General features: G+C 39.9%; 1 protein-coding gene across 2 annotated transcripts in view; it reads right to left on the reverse strand.

Moving 5' to 3' along the window:
* DCAF5 (DDB1 and CUL4 associated factor 5) overlaps positions 1 to 21,330 on the reverse strand; it is a 70,906-nt gene extending 49,576 nt beyond the window's left edge. Inside the window, exons 1-5 of one of the 2 annotated variants that reach the window (XM_048307583.1) lie at positions 21,099 to 21,330; positions 11,442 to 11,585; positions 7,193 to 7,229; positions 4,685 to 4,824; positions 303 to 432 (exon numbers count right to left, since the gene is read on the reverse strand). In XM_048307583.1, the coding sequence (XP_048163540.1) occupies positions 303 to 432; positions 4,685 to 4,824; positions 7,193 to 7,229; positions 11,442 to 11,585; positions 21,099 to 21,312 (665 nt within the window). In that variant the 5' untranslated portion in view covers positions 21,313 to 21,330. Of the gene's footprint in view, positions 1 to 302; positions 433 to 4,684; positions 4,825 to 7,192; positions 7,230 to 11,441; positions 11,586 to 20,934; positions 20,960 to 21,098 lie in introns of those variants that run through there. The other variant, XM_048307584.1, reaches the window with a different exon arrangement.
* Between the last annotated feature and the right edge of the window lie 47 nt (positions 21,331 to 21,377).

Below are 21,377 nucleotides of genomic sequence, written 5' to 3' on the forward strand. Positions count from 1 at the left end.
TGATGAGAACGTGACACAGCAATCCAAGTTAATCTGCAGTGGTGAGGCCAGGCAGGCTTCGAAAAAAATTACCTTAACACTGAAGATCTAGTCCCATTTTAAATCAAATTAGATTGTAAGTATGAAGAAGAACATTAATTATGTAAAATAATTGATTACCAACATTGTGATTAATTTTGTTCTGCATCTTTTCTTACTACCATATATTCTGACTTAAAAAAACAAAAACAACAAAGCAGCATGCCATCACTTCCCAAGGGAAAGAAATAACACAGCATAAAACAAGGACAGCCAGATCATACCTCTGAGGTTTACGAATATCCCAGAGTCCCACACCTTCCTTAGAGTTGGCAGTAGCCAGTAATCTGGGTTCTACTGGATTAAACATCACACTGTGAAAGGCTGATGGGTAGTGTGCCAAGCAGAAGGGCTCTGTTGAAAAAGTTAAAATTTCAGACGTAAGAACAAACAATGCATACAACTGTTTGATGCAAGGAGTTTGGCAGCTGAATATGGAAACAGCATAACAAGATCTGAAGATATGGAGACATGTTCAAACCATTTCTAAAGCTGACACATCCAAAGCAATATAAAACCTGGAGCTTTAAAATCCACCCACGTGTACATTAATTCTGTCTAAGTATGGAAAAGGACACATACTGAATTTCAAGACACCATTTTCTTTATGGAAGGTTATCAGAGTTTAAAACTAGCTATTCAAAGATCAAATATTTGAATCTCTCAAGGTTCACGACCAAATGATTATCTGGTAAGGACTATACATGGAGGCGCTTCTGAAATCTTCCTAGTAATATATGCCTGAGAGCTTTCACAGCCACTGCTGATTACCCAAACCATAAATGTAGCAGCAATTTCTTGTAAAGGAGAATAATATCACGAGAAATGAAATAAGTTTGTACGAAACTCAGCTCAAAGAAAGCTGCTAAAGGGAAAAGAAGCCTACCTTCTTAAGTGCTGTACAAACAGACAAGTAAGGTGTTCCTCTTGCATAAAAAAAACGTTAACAGCTCTTCCTGTTCACACACAGAGTAGAAAACATGCTCATTCAGACTCCTTCCCTCTCATAAGACTGTGTTTGGACTGCTACTCTGCCTTATTCATTACATCATAATACTGTCTTCATGAAGAGTGGGGAAAAGCCTTGACTCTGTTACCTTCTCTCTGTTTCTGTGAGCTTTACAGCTTTAGGCACAGTCTAATTCTCTTCCTTGTTTGTATCTTTTGTGGCATGCTGCCACTCTTTCAATCAACCAGAATCAATCCCTATTTTGAGTCAGGGATTATGCCAGATTTTCCCATTCACCATTTACTTTGGAGCAACTCCTGTGTTGCTCATGTGCTTGGGAGACAGTTACTGCCCCGATCCAAGCCACCATGTGCAGCACCTGTAGTCCCACAGGCACCTCCAAAGGTATGGAATTTTCTTTCCTCATATCCCTCATTACCACATATAAAACATGGTTAAGCAGGCAACCCTCTCAAATTCCAAATACCTTATGAAATGACTGCCTATCAAGCAAATGAGAGAGAATTAACATTTACTTGTCTTGCCTCATCTGTATCCTCCTCTCATGCTCTATTATAAGTTTTTTCATACAGGGACTTTCCTTTTTAGCATTTTTTTAGCAGTGATGAAAACAAAGGTCTCTGACCGCAGATGATGCTCCACGGTGCTATTCATTGTCATAGGAGTCAGAGGTAAAAAGAAGAAAAGAAGCCAACTTTTGTTCTGCCAGTCTGCCCAAAGGCTTTAGAAATTGCTGTTGGTCTGCCAGCAGCTCCAAACAAACACCAAAACTGACCTTCTATATTTGCATCATCAAATCAGAATCCTGCTGGGGCATAAAAGGCTGTGTTATCAAAATGGCAGCCCCCACTGAGAAGCAAAGGCCTGCATTAGCTGAGTGGAGAGACAAACACCAGATTGCCAAATAAAGGAGCTGTGTTTTGAAAGAAACTTTAAATTTGTGTATATTTCTTTAGTCAAATAATTGTTGCGAATTACCGGTGCTTTCCTTCTCACCTTTATTATAAATAGATTGGCACCACAGTTTTCTAAGATATCAAAAGTTGCCTTTCAGGAGAGAGATTACAAGACTTAAACTAATGAGGCACTAAGTCATTTCAATGAAAAGTAGGGGGATTACTTTTCTATTGTTCTTTATGCCCATTCACAATTGTAGCTCTTATACACCGGAGTATGAACATGTTTCTGGAGGGAGCAGCTCAACACCATCTTTAATAAAAATTGTAAGTAGGTTTATAAAAATCACTGCATAAATCACTCAGCAGTGAAAGACAGGGAGAAAGAGATGGTTCCTCTGCTTCTTTTAATACACTATTTTAAACTAGGAGATTATTTGAAAGACTTTAACAAGCTGGCCACTCAGGGTAACTAACTACACTCACACTAGCAGGCGTAGTGCCTATTCCCATGAAAACACCATTGCAGAAAAGGGCATTGCCCCTGTGACAAGCATTACATTGCAGTAAACATTGGCAGGGCTCACATATAAATGCTGACTCAGGACTACTGTATAAGCGTGGAAAAACCCTTTTTTTCTAAATTCAGAGAACCTAAAACATGACTCCAAAAAGCCCAAAATTACTACAGACAACATGTCTTCACACCATTTTCACTGATGCAGCAATCTCATTCAAAGCCTCAGCAACAGTAAAAGCAGTAACAAAGTTTAACTACAACAAAGAAGGACAAACTTAATTTCATATAATTTCAGAAACTCAGATCAGATTGGACATTATCTTATGATGCTAAGCAGCTTCATACAGATGCATTTAAATACCTAGTCATCCTGACTGTTGACATCCACTGTCAGCAACAGGTAATTCTCCTAACAGAGATAGATCTTTATGGTGGAGAGTTCAGGAGAAAGCAATAAAGCAACATTTCACCATTTTCAATTTGTAAACCATATTCAGTGTCTAGTCTTATCATTTGGATATTATGAAAACATATAAACAGGGATGAAGTTCCGTTTGGATTTTACGAAAGTAAAATATTCTCTACAGAGTGATTGAATCTCTTCTTTAATAAAGTTACTGACTTTTTATGCAAGGGAAAAGTGGTAGATGTAATGAGGACTAAATTCACATATGGTATAGTATCAAGTTTAGTTGCAGGCAGTTGGGATTAGCAAAGGGAGGTGCATGGGATAAGAAACTGTCTAAAGGGAAGACAATAGTTCACTGTGCTGTAAGGGACTTATAAGGGACTTAGGAGCAAGAGGGGTGTTATTAATGAGTTCCTCAAAGATATAAAAGACACGATGTAGATATTTTTATTAAAGTCGGCAATACACACATATGAAGAGTGTACATTGTTTTTCAGAATGTTTAATAAAATTTCTACATGGAAAAGAGATAAGGGGTAATATGATTGTGCCAGAGAAATGCACAAAATTGTGCTGTGCTAGTATGTAAAATTTTTATTTATACTTATACAAAGGCAATATGCCTGAGGTAGGGAGGGTATCAATGAGCAATCTATTCTGAGTATTCTGGTGAGGCTTGTCAAGAAAGACCTATCTCTGGTTACTCATGTTCATTAAAGCCCTCAGGATGCTAGAGGGCTTTAAAAACTCCTGTGAGACTATAAAGTATGTCTTGTTTCAGCTTTCATTTCCAAGTCAAAAAGGGACAGAATTGCAGTCTAGAAGAGTGATGAAATTCACTAGGCATGGAATAAGATAATTCATTTAAAACATCAGCTTTGACCCAACAACAAATGTGTACAAAATACATTGATCTGGATTTCAGTGCCATGAATAATTTTCCTGTAAGACCAGTAGAAGCTACTGGTAATTGCATTTTAACAGCTTACAAAAAAAGATGAACGTTTATTTTAGCTATGAATGAAGGCAACCATATTCTGTATCTTGCAGATTGCTTAGTGCTCTTTAGGATTAGGTAAACTTGAAGATTCATTTACTTAAGTATTACTTGAGTACTCATGTACTGAAATTCAATTATTAAGGCATTCCTCTCAAATTTATGTAACTACAGTTTTAAACTGAGATTCCTCAGTGTCAAAACCGCAGCTGTAAAAACACAGGTTAGTGTTTTGAGAAGCTGCAGGTTTGTTACATAAATCAACAGTATTCAGCTCTGTTTCAGAAAAGAAAGATTGAAGTAATAATTCAACTTCCCTTTTATCACATAAAGGCTCTAAGTTTCCATACAAGCAGAAAACATTATGTATAAGTGTATCAGGGTCACAGGAAGTATATAAATAGCTTTGGAAACTATTCAAATCAAAATAACAGCTTTCTAAACATATTTTTTTCCCACCCTAGGCTATAGAAAAAAACCCAAAAACATATTCCCAATTGCTTGCAAGTTTGGCAAGATGTTCTCATTGAAAAAACATTCCCTCCACTGCCCCTTTACTCTAGTTAAAACCTATTCATACCAAGTTCTGTGCTAGTCTGCGCTATATGCTGGTACTTTATAAAGTCATTTAACACAGTAACACAGAACTGTAAAGACCAGGGCTTGCCAATCACCGGCCAAAAGAATTTTGCCTCACTCTCACCTTTCTCCAAGACTCACTGTCTCAATTATCCCAGATGAACATAACTTTTCTCCTCCTTGCCTTGCATGAATTCTTCCCAAATGAACTATCTTTTCCTTCTAGAGATCTTACCTCCATGGGAAGACTCTCGGATGTCCCAAATAAGAACCCGGCCATCATCTGATGAACTAGCAAAGATGTTGTCATTTACTGGGCTCACTGAAAGGCCATACACTGCATCTTCATGGGCAAACACGTCCAAGGTCTCCGTGCTGGAAAACAGACACAACATTATTATTCTTCCTTCTTTTGCTATTGTTTTATAAAGCAAAATATTTACCATTTTATCTACCTAGTAATACTTAACGACAAATTTTCTGTAATTTCGTAAGAAGACCCTTGTGTTTAATTAGAGTAAAAAACAAACAAAATGCCCACGTACAGTGACTTCATGCTATGAGGAAAAAAATCTCTCAAACTAAAACCCAAACATTAAAAACTTCAGATACTGCAAGATGCTATGGAACACATGTTGTATTAGATTAAGTTTGGGAAGATGTAATGGAAAAGAGGAAGAAGCCTTGCGACCTCTGGAATCAATTTTTACTTCTTAATGTAAAAAGGAAACAAGACAGAAGTTCATTCTTTAATACAGGCTTCTGTTTTGTTCAAAAGTTCAGTTGAAGCTCACATAAGAGCAGCTTTCCAGATGGCTTTTTCAGTAAGCTTTCTTTGTTTTTCAGGATAGACCAGACCTACATTTTTCCATGTAGAAAGAATGGCAAAAAAACCAACAAAATAAAAATAATCCCCCTAAAACTATACCTAGATTTCAGCCATTTCATTTTTTTTTCTAAAAAAAGAAAAAGCACATTCTCTATTCTTTTCCCAATGTTTTAGATCATCTAAAAAGCTGGAAATAGGGGTATAGAGAGGCCAAAAGCTGAAATACTAAATCAGAAGATCCTGGGACTGTTTTATTTCTTTTTAAAAGCCCCTTTATTTCTTTAGGGAATAAACTTTGTATACAAGCCCTATATGCCATGGAAGCTCCACCAAAGAGATCCCACATAAAATTTTGCTCACATGGCAAATGATGTTCATAATGGCAGATATACTAACTCTGTCTCAGGGACCATTAATAAAAAAGGTGGGGGGGAAAGCAGTTACAGAAAAAGCCATTTAAAGTTACAAAAAAGGAGTTGACAGACCTATTGTTATCACTAAAAAGAGATTAACTTTCCACAGAAATCAATCAGAATTTGGTGTGTCAGACTACTAAGGTTTCTTTTAGAAGATCACACAAAATGGAGGAAAGAATTCTGTATGGATTACAACTGGACTTAGCATACCTAAAAAGATAAAAACCTGATAACAAAAGCACATTAAAAATATGCACATATCAAAAAGACTTGTTAAAACATCTCAACAAGACATAGAAGGAAAAAATGTGTTACATACAAAAGATAAAATGACAAAGATCTTGTAGAAGCTTAAAAAGTCAGAACACAATAAACACCAGCATCTAAAATTGACATTTCCATATTTAATTAAAACAAGAAAAACAGAACACTAAACAAAAAACTCTCCCAAAACCAACCCTCCTCCCCCCAAAAAAACCAAAAACAAACAAAACACCCCTCCCAAAAAGGCCTAAAATGTTAAAACCAAAACAAAAACTCCCCAAACACTAAACAACATGGTATTCCTGAGAAAGCATCAGAACAGAAGACGAAGTTACTTTGGCCCAGCTTGCATGTAAGATTTATGCAAGAAGCAGACATAAGGTACAGTGGAAGGCAGATATACACTGAACAATTCAATGCAAAAGGCTCTGGACAAACACATCAAGAAATATGTCCCGATTATGTTATTCAGGAAACTCAAAGAAATGTAAGGTTTTATATTTCTCTGTTCTTACATATATCTCTTCCTGCTTTTTCTTTATTTTCTTGAGTTCAAGTTAAATGAATGGTCAATGCTTAAATCTGCAGAAGTAATTAGCACAGACCAAAATTTTAAATTTTTTTTTTACTTCAAAAGCAGTAAGCTCAATGGACCTGATATCTAGAGAAGTCCAATTCAATATTTTACCACTGCTGTATTAATTACACTTTGACTAACAGCTAAATCTTGATGTAGCACCACAAAGCCTAATTCCCAACTGTTTTGCAGTTTTGGTAGAAAGTAAGTATCAAAACCAATATGCTTTATGTTAGTGTGGAGAATCAGGCAGCTGCATCCAAAGTTTTAAAAGGAAGTTAGGTAGGCCAAGCACTAGCCATCTTAAACACAAGTCAGGTGAGTCTGTTGAAAAACACGAAGTCTGTATGTGCCAACAGTTGCATATGTGCCAGAATAATCTACTCAGAATCTACTATGCTGCCTGCAGGAGAGCATATATATTTAAAAATCATTCTCTTTACTAAGGTCAAAATAATACAGAACCCAAGTGCTGAAAAGAAAATGGGGTGATGGGGAATACTTCATTCCAGTTATGAATTTAGATAAATAAAAAGCAAATTTCAGTATTAAAGCACTGTTCTTCTCCTAAACCATTAATTTAAAACAGAAAATGCCTCCAGTGAGTTGACATCAAAGGAGTTCTTGAAGCAGTTGAAACACAAACTGGGTATTTACCTTTCAACATCATGGAGTATAACTTGTTCATCATTGCCTAAAAAGAGAAATATAAGCAATTAACACCATGCTCTAGCGGTTAAAAAGCATTATAGTGAAAAGAACCCCAAACCACCTTCTTAAAAAAAATTTGCAATTTCAAAACCAATATTGAAACCAAGAAGACTAGACCAGCTCAGCTGCTACTTGGTTACCCTCTGCTCAGTTATATGAAAGGCTCCATGTGATATTGCCAGTCATTACCAAATGTACCAGCAGTTTCATCTGCCACTGCTCAACAAATAATTCTATTTAAATATGCTACTAATCATTCTTTGTTCAGTTTGAGCTTGAGTTTTGGGACATTTGCAATAAAGACTACAACATGAAGCAGCAAAACACTTTTAACTCTCATGAAAATACATTTTTCTTCCTGCTCAAAGGACGCTCCATAAAAAGATTGTGGATGGTGAAAAGAGATGTCATAAATGAAATGCACACGGCTCCCAGATCAAATGCTGCCAGCTAACACTGTCAGCATTCAGGGTTTTGCAACCATTGAGAAGGCATGAATGAGACAGCCAATGTAATTTCTTCTATATTAACAAAAACCAAACTAAGTAACCAGACAATCATGTCACTTTTCTTTGATCACTCCATTGAATACAATGGAAACTAACCACATGTGTGCAGGCTAACAGGGTCACAGACGCTAAGGAATTCCAGTAGCTCATGCAGAGTTTTTCAAGCAACAGCAACAGATTATTTTTTGAGTCCCTGTACTGAATATTTTATTACCTAAATTTGGCACCTCCTCTTTAGAAATATTTAAGGACACACACACTTTTATATGTAATTCAGAAAAACAAACAAACAAACGCAAATCAGAAAGCCTGCAAAGTCATATTTTTATGCTCTGTATATCTTAGTAGTTGTGATGTAGAGTTGTGAAGCTTTCCTAGTGCACACTAAAGACAGGTTCAGAAGGAGCAAGACTTCATGTTATGATTCTTAAATGTTCAGTTGACTCAGTTTTCATTTATCCCATACATAATTCAGTTGTATTCTGTTTCAACAGAGAAGTATGAGAAAGTTTCCCTTTGACTAGTGAGGTGTGAGAATTTCTACAACCACTTGCTCTTTGCCCAGGCTCCTAGTAAAATCGTGCCAGCCTTAGATTACTGCAGTAGCTCATCTTTTCCATGGTACAATAAACAAGTCATTTAAGCGTAAGTGTCCTTTGGTAATTAATTGTATTTGGAACTGCCCATTATACATTATTACACTGTTTATACTTAGTAAAACTACTCTAGTGCCTATGTAGTGAAAAATGCAGCCTAGTTTCTCCAATGACAAAATTTCCTCCAGCAGACAGTCCTGGCTCTTCAGTCTCCATCCAGTATGAACACAATCATTCCAGTTGCCTGGTTTCAGGCATCTAGTCATCATGGGATCAAATTCCCTTCCATCACAAGCTTCAGAATGGGAAAGAAAGAATGAAGGGAAAGTGGAATAACCACTGTTTTCCTCTGTTCTGTGTGTGGGAGGAGAAAGTAGTGACAAAAATCTAACCACAAACTGGTTGCTTCTGGTGAGGATCCATCCCTGCAGAAAACATCACTGCTGTTCAACCCAGGGGGGTTCCCACTTACAGTGTTCTTGCTTTAACACTGGAGAGTTCATTCTTCATTGAGACTAACTGGGTCATAATTGTGTACACAACTGTGTCATTTATAATCTCTCTTGTTTTGATAACTGCAGTTACAACCATCAGAAAGACAGGAAGGATCTGCCATTCCCTTCAGTTACTATACTTGTAAGGGTGAAATACTGCAGAGCACATACAGGGGAGCACAGTTAAGGTGGCCTAAAACCCATATCTGTCATATAAGCCCTAAAAGAACAAATTCAATTTCCTGTAGGTTTATTTCAGCTTTTCATATACCTAACATTAAGTGCAAAGAAAAAAAAGTCCATGCAGTTTACTAGGAAGGGACCTTGCATTTCAAATGCTGCTCTACACTTAGTGTGTGTGGACAGAGAAGGGCAAAAATGTTCTTCAGGGATGGGAACTTTTTGGGACAGTTTTTTCCTCCAGAGATTACATGCAAAACACTGTCCACTCAGTTCCTGCCTTCCATTTTTGTAACAGCTCCATGGGGTGCTTGCTCCTTCAAAGCAAAGAGCTCTGAAATTCCTTGGATGCAATCCAATCTGTACTGAAGTGGAAAATCCCTTCTCCTCTGTTATCAAGAGTTGCTTTAGGGAAAGGTCATCAGATCCTAAGTCATTAGTCGTTGGCAGTAATTTATTAACAGAATAAATTGAGCTCTGTGTGACCTGTGCTAGTTTCCATATTCTAATTTTTAATTTTGGGGTTTTTTAAAGTATTCCAATCTTCTATGATTTAAATACCACTCCAAACTCAGGTGTGGGTGTGGGTGTCTGTGTGACAACCAGAAGTTCCTACGACCCACAGTTCTTTCAGACTTTTTAAGAATCTCCCAGAACATCATTGAGCGAATAAATATAGCTATCCCCATTTTACCAACAGAGATAAAACAGATGGTACATCTAGGCCATGCAGCAAAATGACTCGTTACAAGGGATCCAAGAGCCAGACTCACAGCCCTTGCAGATGAGCTCACTGAATCTTGATGGAACAGCTGAAAGAGTTCCTGACTCCTCCAATGGAAATAATTTCTGGCAGAGTCACAGTGTTTTTATGCAAACTGGAGGAGGAAAAAGATATGAGAACGGCCAGTTTCTCTGTGCATCAGCTGTCACAGCTCCTCTAACCTGGCATCTTAGCAAAAAATCCACCATAATCAATTATATAAATCTTTAAATGCAGGTGTTAACTTCAGTAGCAAGGTACAATCAGACCACTCTTCTGCCTTTCCTGTGAAAACAGCAGCCTCTGACAGCAAAGCCCAATGGACAGAGGGCTGAGTTGGACATGAGAAAATACCATTCCATCTGGTCCAGCAAGACTTGGCACACTTCATTCCTTGAATATTCATGTAAGGTTCCATTTGTCTGAATTCAAACTAAAGTAAAAGAGACTCTGGCCCAAAATTCCACTGGAATCACTTGTGCAGATATATTCATTTGAAGACAGCGTGTACTGCTGTCTTTCTCATAAAACAAACAGCAGTCCCCAGAAAAAGAAGATAGGCATCACTGTTTGACAGTCTAGGGGTTTATTCTGCCTGAGAAGTATATCTGAATAATTTCATCCTTGAAATCTGACACCATCTTAAGCTTTGTCATGTCTTTTTTTTAAAAGCGATATTATAATTTTAACACAACACTGAAGGACGGGAAGCTTCCACCATACACATGAACTCAGAATCAATCTCTAGCACTGATTGGCAGTTCACAAGTCTTGGTTCAAAATGGCAATGAAGGACTTTGACCAAGTAGTCTCATAGTACCTTAAAGTAAGTCTAGCTGTATGTTAATGGACATATTGATGAAAGATACAAATTCTCATCCATTTTATGACCCTGTCAGATAGTGGAAATAAAGTACAGCAGAAAATGACACTTGACTGCATTGACATTCTTGTGCCTTTTTCTTCTCAATTCAATTTTCCTCCCTATCTCAATACCTTAAAAATCAAGTGGTGAAATGGACCTAAATTACAGAAATTATTACCCCAGAACAAGTATATGTCCACTTTCCTTACGTTAGTTTTAAGACCGAATTAAACTTTCTATTGAAAAGTAGATTTATATTAAAAAGAGATGAGAGCAAAAAGGGTTATCAGAGCCCAACGTGCCAACAAGTTCTAAAAGGCAGAGGCTTACCTAGTAAGAACTGAAACGGGGTCTAAGAAAACATGATCCACCAATAGATGGCAATAGTCCTTCATGAGCCATCTAAGGTTGCATTGAAATCAGACAGTAGCAGCAAAGATTTTCAAGCATAAGGCTTGAGTGCCAGAGAGAATGCAGAGTCTGGTACAGCTAAGAGGGAATACCAAAGACAATGTTTTCCATAGTCCTTAGCACAAGTAGGGGCAGACTGGACCCAGGATTCTCGCGATAGCTTGAGACACGATGTGCTTACACCGGGGTTTGGAAAAAAAACGGCAAAATTTAAAATGTTGTGCTAGTTAAAGGATTCCCTGTTGCCAAATAAATTCCAATTGCTGATTAAGAACACCTTCCAGATCTCATGTGGGGCAGGATCTCACTCATGGCTTCTACTCCAAGGCATTCACAATACATATTCAGGTGAAATCAGGGTGCTCTTCCTTCCTTACCTCCAGAGAACACTTTTGTATTGCCACTGTTGAAAGCTAGGCAGAAGATGTTAGAGTGATGCTCCCCTTTCAGCTGAACTGGTTTGACTCTTGAGTGGATGGCTTCTTCCATATGCCAAAGTAAGACCCGGCGGTCATCGCCTCCTAGAAGAAATAAAGGAAATGTGCATTACTGCCAGAGCCATGTGTAAATTGATTACAGACAAATTATTTAATTCTGCAGCTATTCATAAAAAGCTTTGCTAAAACCTTAATTAGCATAAAAAAAAAATGTATGCCTTTTTGGATATATAGACACACATTTACATTAAGATGTCATGCAGTCAGGTATTCAACTAAAACTAATGAAAACAGAGCAATCAGCAGGAAAAGTTTGAATTAAACAGCTGCCATTCTGCCAACACATAGTGACAACCTAGAGCAACCTGGAGACTCAGAAATTTACTTCTATGTAAAACTCCGTGGAAAGCTGTAGATGAATTACATGCTGAAGTAATTCACATACGCATGTTGGCAAAATGCTTCTACACCAGCTCCTTGTTGCCAGCATTGCTTATGTTATTCATAAAATACGAACTTTTCCCCCCTTTCACTGACAACTATATTTCCTCCAGCAGTCTTTCCTAAGCCTTCATAGCACAGGTTGGCTCAGGACTGACAGGTGGCCATAAAAAGATTTTACTGAAGCATTCAGAAGTCTTCAGGATGCACAGTTATGTCAAGCTTCTAGATCTGTAAAGGTTAAGACAGACATTTCTGAGGTGAAGTCCTGACAAAGGGAGTACCTGAGAAAGGAAGTTCAACTCGCTTGCTTTACATCTTGCTGCACTCCTAATTGCTTGCCTACATGCAGCTCTCAGTTCAGAACTCTATACATAAATATATTTAAGTACCTCCTTCTCTTTCTGGCAAACAGTTATATATATAATAAATACTAGACTTTTCACGCTTCAATTGCATTAAGTTATTATTTATTAGGAAAAAAAATAAATCAAGATACTATTGTATTGGTCAGCATTCAACAGCAATTTTGAATGCCTGTAAAATCTGAATAAGGTTTCTTCAAGTCAGACTCAAAATATTTTTGGTATCTGTCTTTAATAACAAATGGAAGAGAATGGCATCACAAGTGAAATGTGACACTAGAAACATGCTGATTACAGTTAGAACATTTTACTGATTCTTTGCACAACCAAAAGCCTAAACTCAGAGCCTTTTGAGCTGCTATCCAGAGGACAAAGGCATCAAAAAGAGAAAAAAAGAAACCAAAATTACTTGGGCTGCTGTTTACTTACAGAAAAAGTAAATGCATAAATAGATTTCATTACTGCTGTTAATCAGATTTCTTGAAACTTTTCACATCATATGTTGCTATTAAGGAGTTTTCCCATGGAACTGGGTTATGTCAAACATCCTACAAGTAAATAGTCTCTCAGCCTTTGAGTCTCCTAAAAGATTTTATGACACTTTGATAGACAGTACAGCAGCATGTTATGATTACCCATGCTCCCTGAAATTGTGTATTCCTCCTCCTGATTTTGTACTTAGCACATCAAACGAGATTACATGATACAAAGATTTGTGATGCATTTGATAACTACTGAGAATGAGTCAAATCTGATGGATCCAAAATCTCACGGTAATTTATGGTCAACTAAACTGATGGGAACTTATACTCCTTTCTGTCCAGAAATAGGAGAGAAAGTTGCATTTGCACTCTAGTGATTGCAGATGAGCTTGTAATAAGGAGACATAGAAATACATGAGTCTCAAAACATATGACCACATTATTCAAGTTAAGCTTAGGAAGTAATTGTCACACTAAATGTGTCTACTTCCCAAAGCTGCCAACAGCCATGTCATAATGTTATCACCACCTGAAAAACAATTTAAGCAACATTTAACACAGGTGAACACCAACATTGCTTCTATCATACTTCATTTATTGCCCTCCCTAAAAGACATGTCAGGGCAAAATATAGTAACATATTGTTGTTATTTGTTACCATAGCAAACCAATTTTCAAAACCACTGCAGTAAGTCTACACATCCTCCTAACAGCACAGCTGCCTAGGTGTCTCACTTCAAGAGTAAACTCATAATAATCATTTCCACCAACCACTGTCCAGATGCAAGTAAAATAATTAAGACATCCACAGAAAACAAACATTACTGTGGTTCCCAGCACACATACAGTATGGTAGGAGTAGGATAAATTGCAACCTGTGCAGAAAATTGTTAGTGTGAAAAGTTGCCGCTACCTTCTCTTTTATCAATTCCTATACCTTGGTGCCTGTTTTCCTCCACCTTGGAAACTACTTTTCCTGTTGGATGCAAATGTCTCCTTCTTCCCAGACACCTAGATCTCCATGAAACTTTGATGGTGGCACATTCCACATCCCAGAAGCTTTTAAATGCTCCCCACATTTATGCAATGCTGTCCCTTCTCTATCTATCTATTCTCATGTACATCTTTTTCTTTGAGAACTTCTACATCTGTTCATTCCTCAGTTTTATTTCTCTCATACCCCACTGAGACATAAAAGTTCAACAAAATAATAACATTAACTGTGTTGGAAGTATGTTCCCTTCTAATTCCAATTCAGCTATTCTAGAAATACTTCTGACTTAAGGCCAGTTCCACCAGAAAGAAAAAGTTACCCAATGTGTTGGACCACAGAGGATTTGTGGGAAACAAGACACTTCAGCAGTCCCTACATCCTCACACAAGAGAACAAGAAGTGTTAAGTCACAGGCAAATAATACCCAAGAAAAGGTAAATCTTAAGTGCCTGAAACCAGGAAAGGTGCAAATCCACAATCTCCATTACCCAAACCTGACTCTTTCCATAAGAGGGAAGAAAGGAGGGAGGTACACGTGTATGGACAGGTATACAAGGAGAAAGCAAAGAAAATGTGAATATATAATTTTTATGCTTTGTAGAAAGGAACTATGATTCATCAGACACAAACTGCATACACATTATGCAGCATGAGTTACAAGTCTGAGAATTACAGGAAACTTCAGGTCCATAGCATTTGTTATGTGCAGTACATCACCAAATGAAGATTAATTAAAATGCTTTCAGTTTATGGTGAATTTATTGTGCATGTACATCAATTCTACAACAACTGAGGCAGAAGCCACATTCTTAACATAATATAGAGCATATACCAACAGCAACCGGTTTACTACTTATCTGCAAAACCTGGATATATGGCTTCATATGAAAATACCTTAGTCAACAAGGCTCCACATGTGGATTTTCTGGAAATTAAAGATCCACAGAGAATTTGTAATTTTTCAGTCCATGGTGTCAAAACCAATAAGTTTGGCATCTACAATGAGGAAATAGCTTTATTTTCATCTTATTTTGCAGATTCTGTTTAGAACTGTATGACTGACAATTTGAAAAGTAAAAGTTTGTGTGACCCAGCTAAGAACTACACAATGCCATTCTACAGTTACTTTTCAGAAAGGAACTACGTTTTAAAAGATCTAATTAGTCAAGTACTCCAGTGCTCATTACAGGAGCAGGGTCAAACCTGCTTCTACAATCAAAACCAAAGAGAGACAGGAGGAGAAGTCTCTTCCTTCTAAACCCAAAATAATTTGAAGGGGGCCAGAACATACCCATGTGAAAAGCAAATCTATTACAAACATTATGTGCATAGCTCACGAAACACACTTGAGCTCCTGTGTACTAACAGAAGCACTTCAAAATCATACCATTCAGGATTGAAAAACTGCAGTTTTAAAGTGCATTAACCTTGCTGATTGTGGACAAAGCTCAAGACCACTACTCCCCTTTACCTCCCATATACCAGGTCCATTTGCTAAAGAACCTACATGGCAAGTGGGCAATACTTCTAAATCATAACATTAAAGATTAGTTTTATTGCTTGTGTCTACTCCAGAAATTGCATGAATCACAGAAAGCAGGATTGGATGGTATTTCAAGAAGTTGATCATTTAGTTGGCCCTGGCCAATGGCAAAAGACCAGACTCCGTCAGAATTATTCCCAGAAGATAAGTCTCTAGTTTGCTCTTAAAAAAAACCACTGCTGAGGTAGATTTCATACCCTCCTTAGGCAGCCTATTTCAGTTCTTCATTATCCTTGCTGTTAGGCAGATTACCCCATTATATCAAGCCTGAGGGTGCATCTTGGCATTACATATAATCCCACTCCCCTTGCCCTGTGCTCCTGCTATTTTCCTTTCCATTGGATTCAGTGGCCATTCAGGCAGGGGGTAAGTTAAAGAAGTTGACCTGACACAAAATCAACTGACAGACAAACAGCCTGTCCTTACCTATTCCATCCCCCTGATCAGATTCTTCCATCATACCAGTTTCAGACTTTAAATTACGAAAATGCCACAGTGCAAACAATGAAGAGAAATAAGTGAATGAGTTACAGGATAAAGGGAAAGTGCAAGATCAAACAGCATCCTAAAATCTTTCTTCCTATAATTTGAGACCATTTCTTTGTCCTATTCCCAGTAGACAAAAAAGAGTTTACAACTTCATGTAATAATAATTAAAAACACCTTTATGCAGCTCAAGACTTGCATTTCTACTCAGCTGTTCTTTCTGTAGACTAAATTGACCCCTTTCTTTCACTGTTTCATTCTTCTAGGCCTCTGATCATTCTTCATGCCCCCTCTTCTGAATTTTCTCAGTTTGGGCACATCTTTCTCAAAACACAGTGCCCAAAATTGAGCACAGCACTCCATTTGAGGCCCCAACAGAACCACAGCAGATTTACTTCACATGCTTTGTCATGTCTGACAATATTTGTGTTGTGATATTTATGCATTTGGATCCTTTTCTACATGACTATGGTCTAGTCTCCAAGGTGTATTGTAGAGACAACCATTTTTATTCACATGCTGTAGGTTGCACTTGTCCCTATCAAAACACATGACATTTTTTCCCGTGTAATATATCTTAATTAACTTGAATTTCAACTCCTACCCCCTGAAATTACTGCTGCCTTATCCCATCTTTCCTGAGAAATTTTATAATTTCTCAGACATTAATTAAAACATGATGTAGTAACTGAACCTAATATCCCTCCTCACACAGAATTCTGCTTGATACAAAGACACTAAGATCAAAGTGCCCCTCCTTAAAACATACTTGATACACAATCCCCTTATTCAGAGGTAATACTCCACAAGCTTTGCTAAAGTCACCTCATTCCCCTGTTTTAGGCTCATGTTCCTTCAGATTTACATAACAACTAAATGACAGATAAATTTCCAACAGTTTCTTGCATCCTCACAGATTTACGATCATAGACCAGCTATTAATTTTTGCATTATCTGGTAGGAGGGAAAAAAAAGCCAAGAGAAAAAGAACACTGGCATGGATTAAATAAGCCTCTGATTACAGTACTTTCCAGAAGTTATCTTGAAAGTGCAGTTTAAAGTATGCAAAAAAAAAAAGTGGGAGGTTCTGATAAAGATACTCATGTTTGTAAAAGATAGCAGGCATGAAAAAGGACAGTCAGATAAACAAACAGGAAAACATATCCACCAAACCTAAGGATGGGAGAAAGACTATTACACAGACCAAGTAAAGCTGATTTTTAAGAAGTCAAATTGCAGGAGATGCTGGGCAATATGAAGGAAGAAGTTAGTTGCGTACCATTGCATGGTGATTTTAATTTCCATGCATGGACAGTCATGTGTTTCTCAAACTGTTAAAAGAAAAAAACATTATCTAGTACATAAAGTGTTGCAAAGACACATTTTCCCCAATAAAATCTTTCAACTCTATCCAGAAGCAAGTTTTAACCAATTTCAACCCGCTTACACATTTTTTATATGTTAAGCTTTCCTCTTCCCTTGTGTCATTCGACAGGTAGTTTTTTTTCTAGTTGTCACACTGCACCTTCTCCTCAGTGTCCACCTCCTCCTTCCAATTATTTAAATTTTTTAAAATTCTTGTCCTTATGTCAGTCCCTTCTTCTAGCACTCCTGTCCCAAAACATTAACCTTTCTCTTTCTGCCCCTCTATAAAGTGACACTTGAGTTTCACACAGGTGCAGACTGGCCCCCAACTCAATTTGTGGACCTCAACTTTTTTACTTTGAAATATGGTTAAGAACAAAAATAAAGACTATTAAACATGTACTTTCCAATACAAGATTTAAAGAAGTTAAGATACCAAAAAGTTTCAAACATCCTTTCAGAGGGCCTGCTGAGGCTTGTCTACACCAAAGTTCTCTCCAAAATCGTAACAGGAAAATTATCTTTAACTGCAATATAAGCCCTGTTTAAGCAGTTTGAATTGTTTACTGAAAAAGTAATCATTAGCCTCACAGACTTCCTTCTGTGAGACACATTTAAAAAAAAAAAACAGGACACATACCTAAGGAAAGCATTCCAGCCAAGTGATGAGAACAGCACTAACTTGGATGCAGGCTACTATTTCAATGGCATTGGTATAGCTGCTATGAATGCACTGTATCAGCTGTACTTAAAACAGCTCTAACAAGGTCTAAGTTGTTAACAAGTCACTCAGCCAAAGCAGCCTTCTCTAGGTTAAGAATACACATATTAAGACTGAACAACTGAAAAGACCGCTTACACTCTCCCTTTTCATGCGCTCCAATATGTTAACTCTCTTAGCTGCTACAAGTGCAGTTGGAAGCATCCAACATCTCATCCTTACTTCTGTATGCTGACCATTTTGAGGGAAGAGAGACTCTCATACCACCAATTCTAAGGCTTTACCTGCATTTGTAAGTCTTTTGAAGCAACTCTTCTACAAAACTTCAGAGTAGAGACAGTTTACACCCTTCCTTTACCTTTCCTCATTGCTTTTCTTCCTGCTGTTGCTACTCCTCAGAGCTTCAAGATCAAGTATGGACTTAAAAAGGAGTGCTTTGAGTGTAATTTTAATGAAGTTTAGTCTTATAATGGTGTGAAACTTAACAGAGTATCCATAAATCTTTGGACTTTTAATTTCTTGTTCTTGACTGAAGCACAAAGCACAAAACAACAGAGCTGTTGCTATGGCAGATAAAGCATTCTAGATATTATGCTCATGGATAACACAAAAGTTTTTAAAAAGAATGTTACCATAATTAGAGCTCTTCATTTTCTCAGGGCATCAGTAGAAGGTCAGACTTAAGGTAACCTGTTCTTGGTTATCCCAAATTTGTGTACTGCTAGCACATGTAAATTTTTTTTTTTTTTTTTTTTTAGGAGGGTAGAACTCTAGTAGCATTTATATACTACATATGGAGGAAAAGCTTATCCTCTTTGAACATTCTGATGCTTTATGAGAAGTTAGGAAATTGAAAACCGACATTGCTTGAAAGCCTTCCTTTTACATACCCTTTTTTAGATATCCACTAGATGTGAATTCTGCTTTCATTCTCTCACTGCACCTACCTTGGTTCAGGCAGTTTGGACAAAATTAATTCTTAAACATCCTTTCCAGCCCTGGACTGTTTATGCCTCTGCCTAAAGAATGGATGTCAACATAGGTAAGTACATTGATGTTGAGCAAGAAGAAAAGAAAATACTGATGGTGTTCCCATCACTTATTACGGAAAATAAAAAAGAAACAACAAATACACTTGAGCTCTCTGTAGCACTTTAAAAGTAAAAATACATTGCTCTGCTTTCTACTGGAGAAGGACCAGTAGAAACCAGCATGACAACTGGCACAAATGGGAACTTTAGAATAGGTGAATCAGCATTCCCTTCCCATATACACTCATGTTTATATACATATATATGTATGTATGAATACACACATATATTCACGAGATAAGTGGATGCATATCTCAGAAGTTGCATGTGCATAAAGATAAAAGAATCCCTAACAGTAACACTGAGATCCTTCACGGACACTTACTACAGAAATCATTGGACATAGGCCTGTAAGTTTCTTCGGGTACGAATGTTGAATTTAGGAAGGTTTCAGTGTATCAGCTTCCACTTTAAGTTTATACAGGGTTTCTAGTCTGCCCTTGCTTAAAAGTAACGAGTCATAAAAACTTTTTATTGAATTGCCTTTGAAGTTAGTACTGATACCATTGTATGATACAGTTCACCTCTTCCCAGACACCACGGCAAGGCAGTAAAGTGTCCGCTCAGCCATGTCCCCGTCACATTCCTCAGTAGCCTCTGTCGCTATTTACAAGGCGGACAGGCAAAACCGAGGCCCTCGGTTAGTAACCAGGCCAGCACCCTCCTGGCAAGCGGAGACCACTCTCCACAAAGCTGCCACGGCCTTGTGCCAAGGACCTCTGCGACTCCCCCGTGGGCAGCTGCCCCACACGACGAGGAACAGGCCTTTCTGGCTGCTGCACGGCCCCTGGGGAGGGACCAGTCGGCAGCCTCAGCCATGGGAGAGCGACGGAATGGGGGCGGCTCCCTCCAGCCTGCTTTCCCCGGGGGCGAGGGGTGGCCGGGATACTACGCCCCCCGACCGCGGCCTGCAATGGACACCGCGCTCGGCGGCCCGGCCCTGCCCGGGGCGGCGCGATACGAGCGGTTCCTCCGGAGCCGGCAGCCCCCTCCCCACCGCTCGAAGGTCTCTGCCCCCTCGCAGAGGAGCGCGGGATCCCAGGGCTCGGCGGGAGAAGAGCGCCGTGACCCCTCAGTGCCCGAGCTCCTGGGGCGCCGCGGGCGGGATCGGCCCGCGATTCCCCGGCCTGTCGCTAAGAGCCGCCCGAGGAGACCGCGGCCTGCAGCGCCCGGCCAGGCCCCGGCCTCAAGTTGCCTCCTTCCCCTGCCGCCCCTCGGAGCCCGGAGGCGGGGAAGCAGGAAGAGGCACCTGTGCCAAGCGCTACTGGGGTGGGGGGAGGCGGGCAGCCGGCCGCCGAGCCCCGCAGCCCCTCCCTGGCTGGGGGTGCAGAGCCTTTCCCCGTCCTCGGTGTCGCAGCTGATGTCAAGCCCTCGCTTCCCTCCTACCTGACAGCATCCCCCACCCCTATGGCTCCCTCAGCCCCGGGCAGGCAACAGAGGGGACCTGATGCCAAAAACCATCACCACAAATATATGCCCCTCTTCCACAAACGCGCCCTGCAAGGAGAGGGAGGAGGAACAAAACAAAACCCCACTCCCCTCCCCCAAAAGAAGATGGGGTGGGGGTGGCCTCAAAGTGACCAGTCCCTCGATTAAACCGATCCGGTTCCCGCCCGATGCCGAGCGGCACTGCAGCCCCCCCGGCCAAACTCGGGCCCGCCGCCCGCCCCCGGCAGCGATCGCTGACCCCCGGCCCGGGGCACGGCGCTGACAAATGTCACCCGGTGCCCACAATGCGCGCCGGGGGGCGGCTTCTTCTCCGTCGTCGTCCCCCCAAAATAAGAAAATCCCCTTTTACGAGGAAAGACACGCGAGCCACCAAATAAAAGGGCACCCCTAGTTTCCACCCCCAGCGCCTGGGAAACACTCTCGTAAAAACTTTGTCCAGGGCTCCCCCCCCGATAATAGTGGAATTCAAAACCTGTCAACCATTTTAGATCCCTACTTGAGAAAACATCATTCCCGGGCACCGGTGGATTTGGGAAACGGCTCTGAGCAGCGCTGCCGCGGCTCCCCTCCCCCGGGCCGCAGGGGAGGCGGCCGGGGAGGAAGATGCTTCCTGGGGAGGGGGTGGCGGGAGGGGGCGAGGGACGGGAGCGTTCGCTTTACCTGAGACCAGCCACTGGCCTCCATTGTTGGAGAATTCAATGGCATTGACACAGCCGAAGTGGCCCAGGAGGTCCTTCTTGTAGAGGTTCCTGCAGCCCCGCAGGCGTCTTCGCTGGAAGTCTTGGGTGAGCAGGGGGTCCCCCTCCAAGCCCCGCTGGGACAGGAACCCCACCACCGACCTCATGCTGCCCCCCCGGCTGCCTCTCCTCCTCATGCTGCCGCCTGCGCCGCTCCCCGCCGCTCCTTCCCCCGCCGCCCCTTCCCCCGCCGCCGCCTCCC

This window comes from Corvus hawaiiensis, chromosome 6 (assembly GCF_020740725.1).
Source record: "Corvus hawaiiensis isolate bCorHaw1 chromosome 6, bCorHaw1.pri.cur, whole genome shotgun sequence".
NCBI classification, from domain to species: domain Eukaryota; kingdom Metazoa; phylum Chordata; class Aves; order Passeriformes; family Corvidae; genus Corvus; species Corvus hawaiiensis.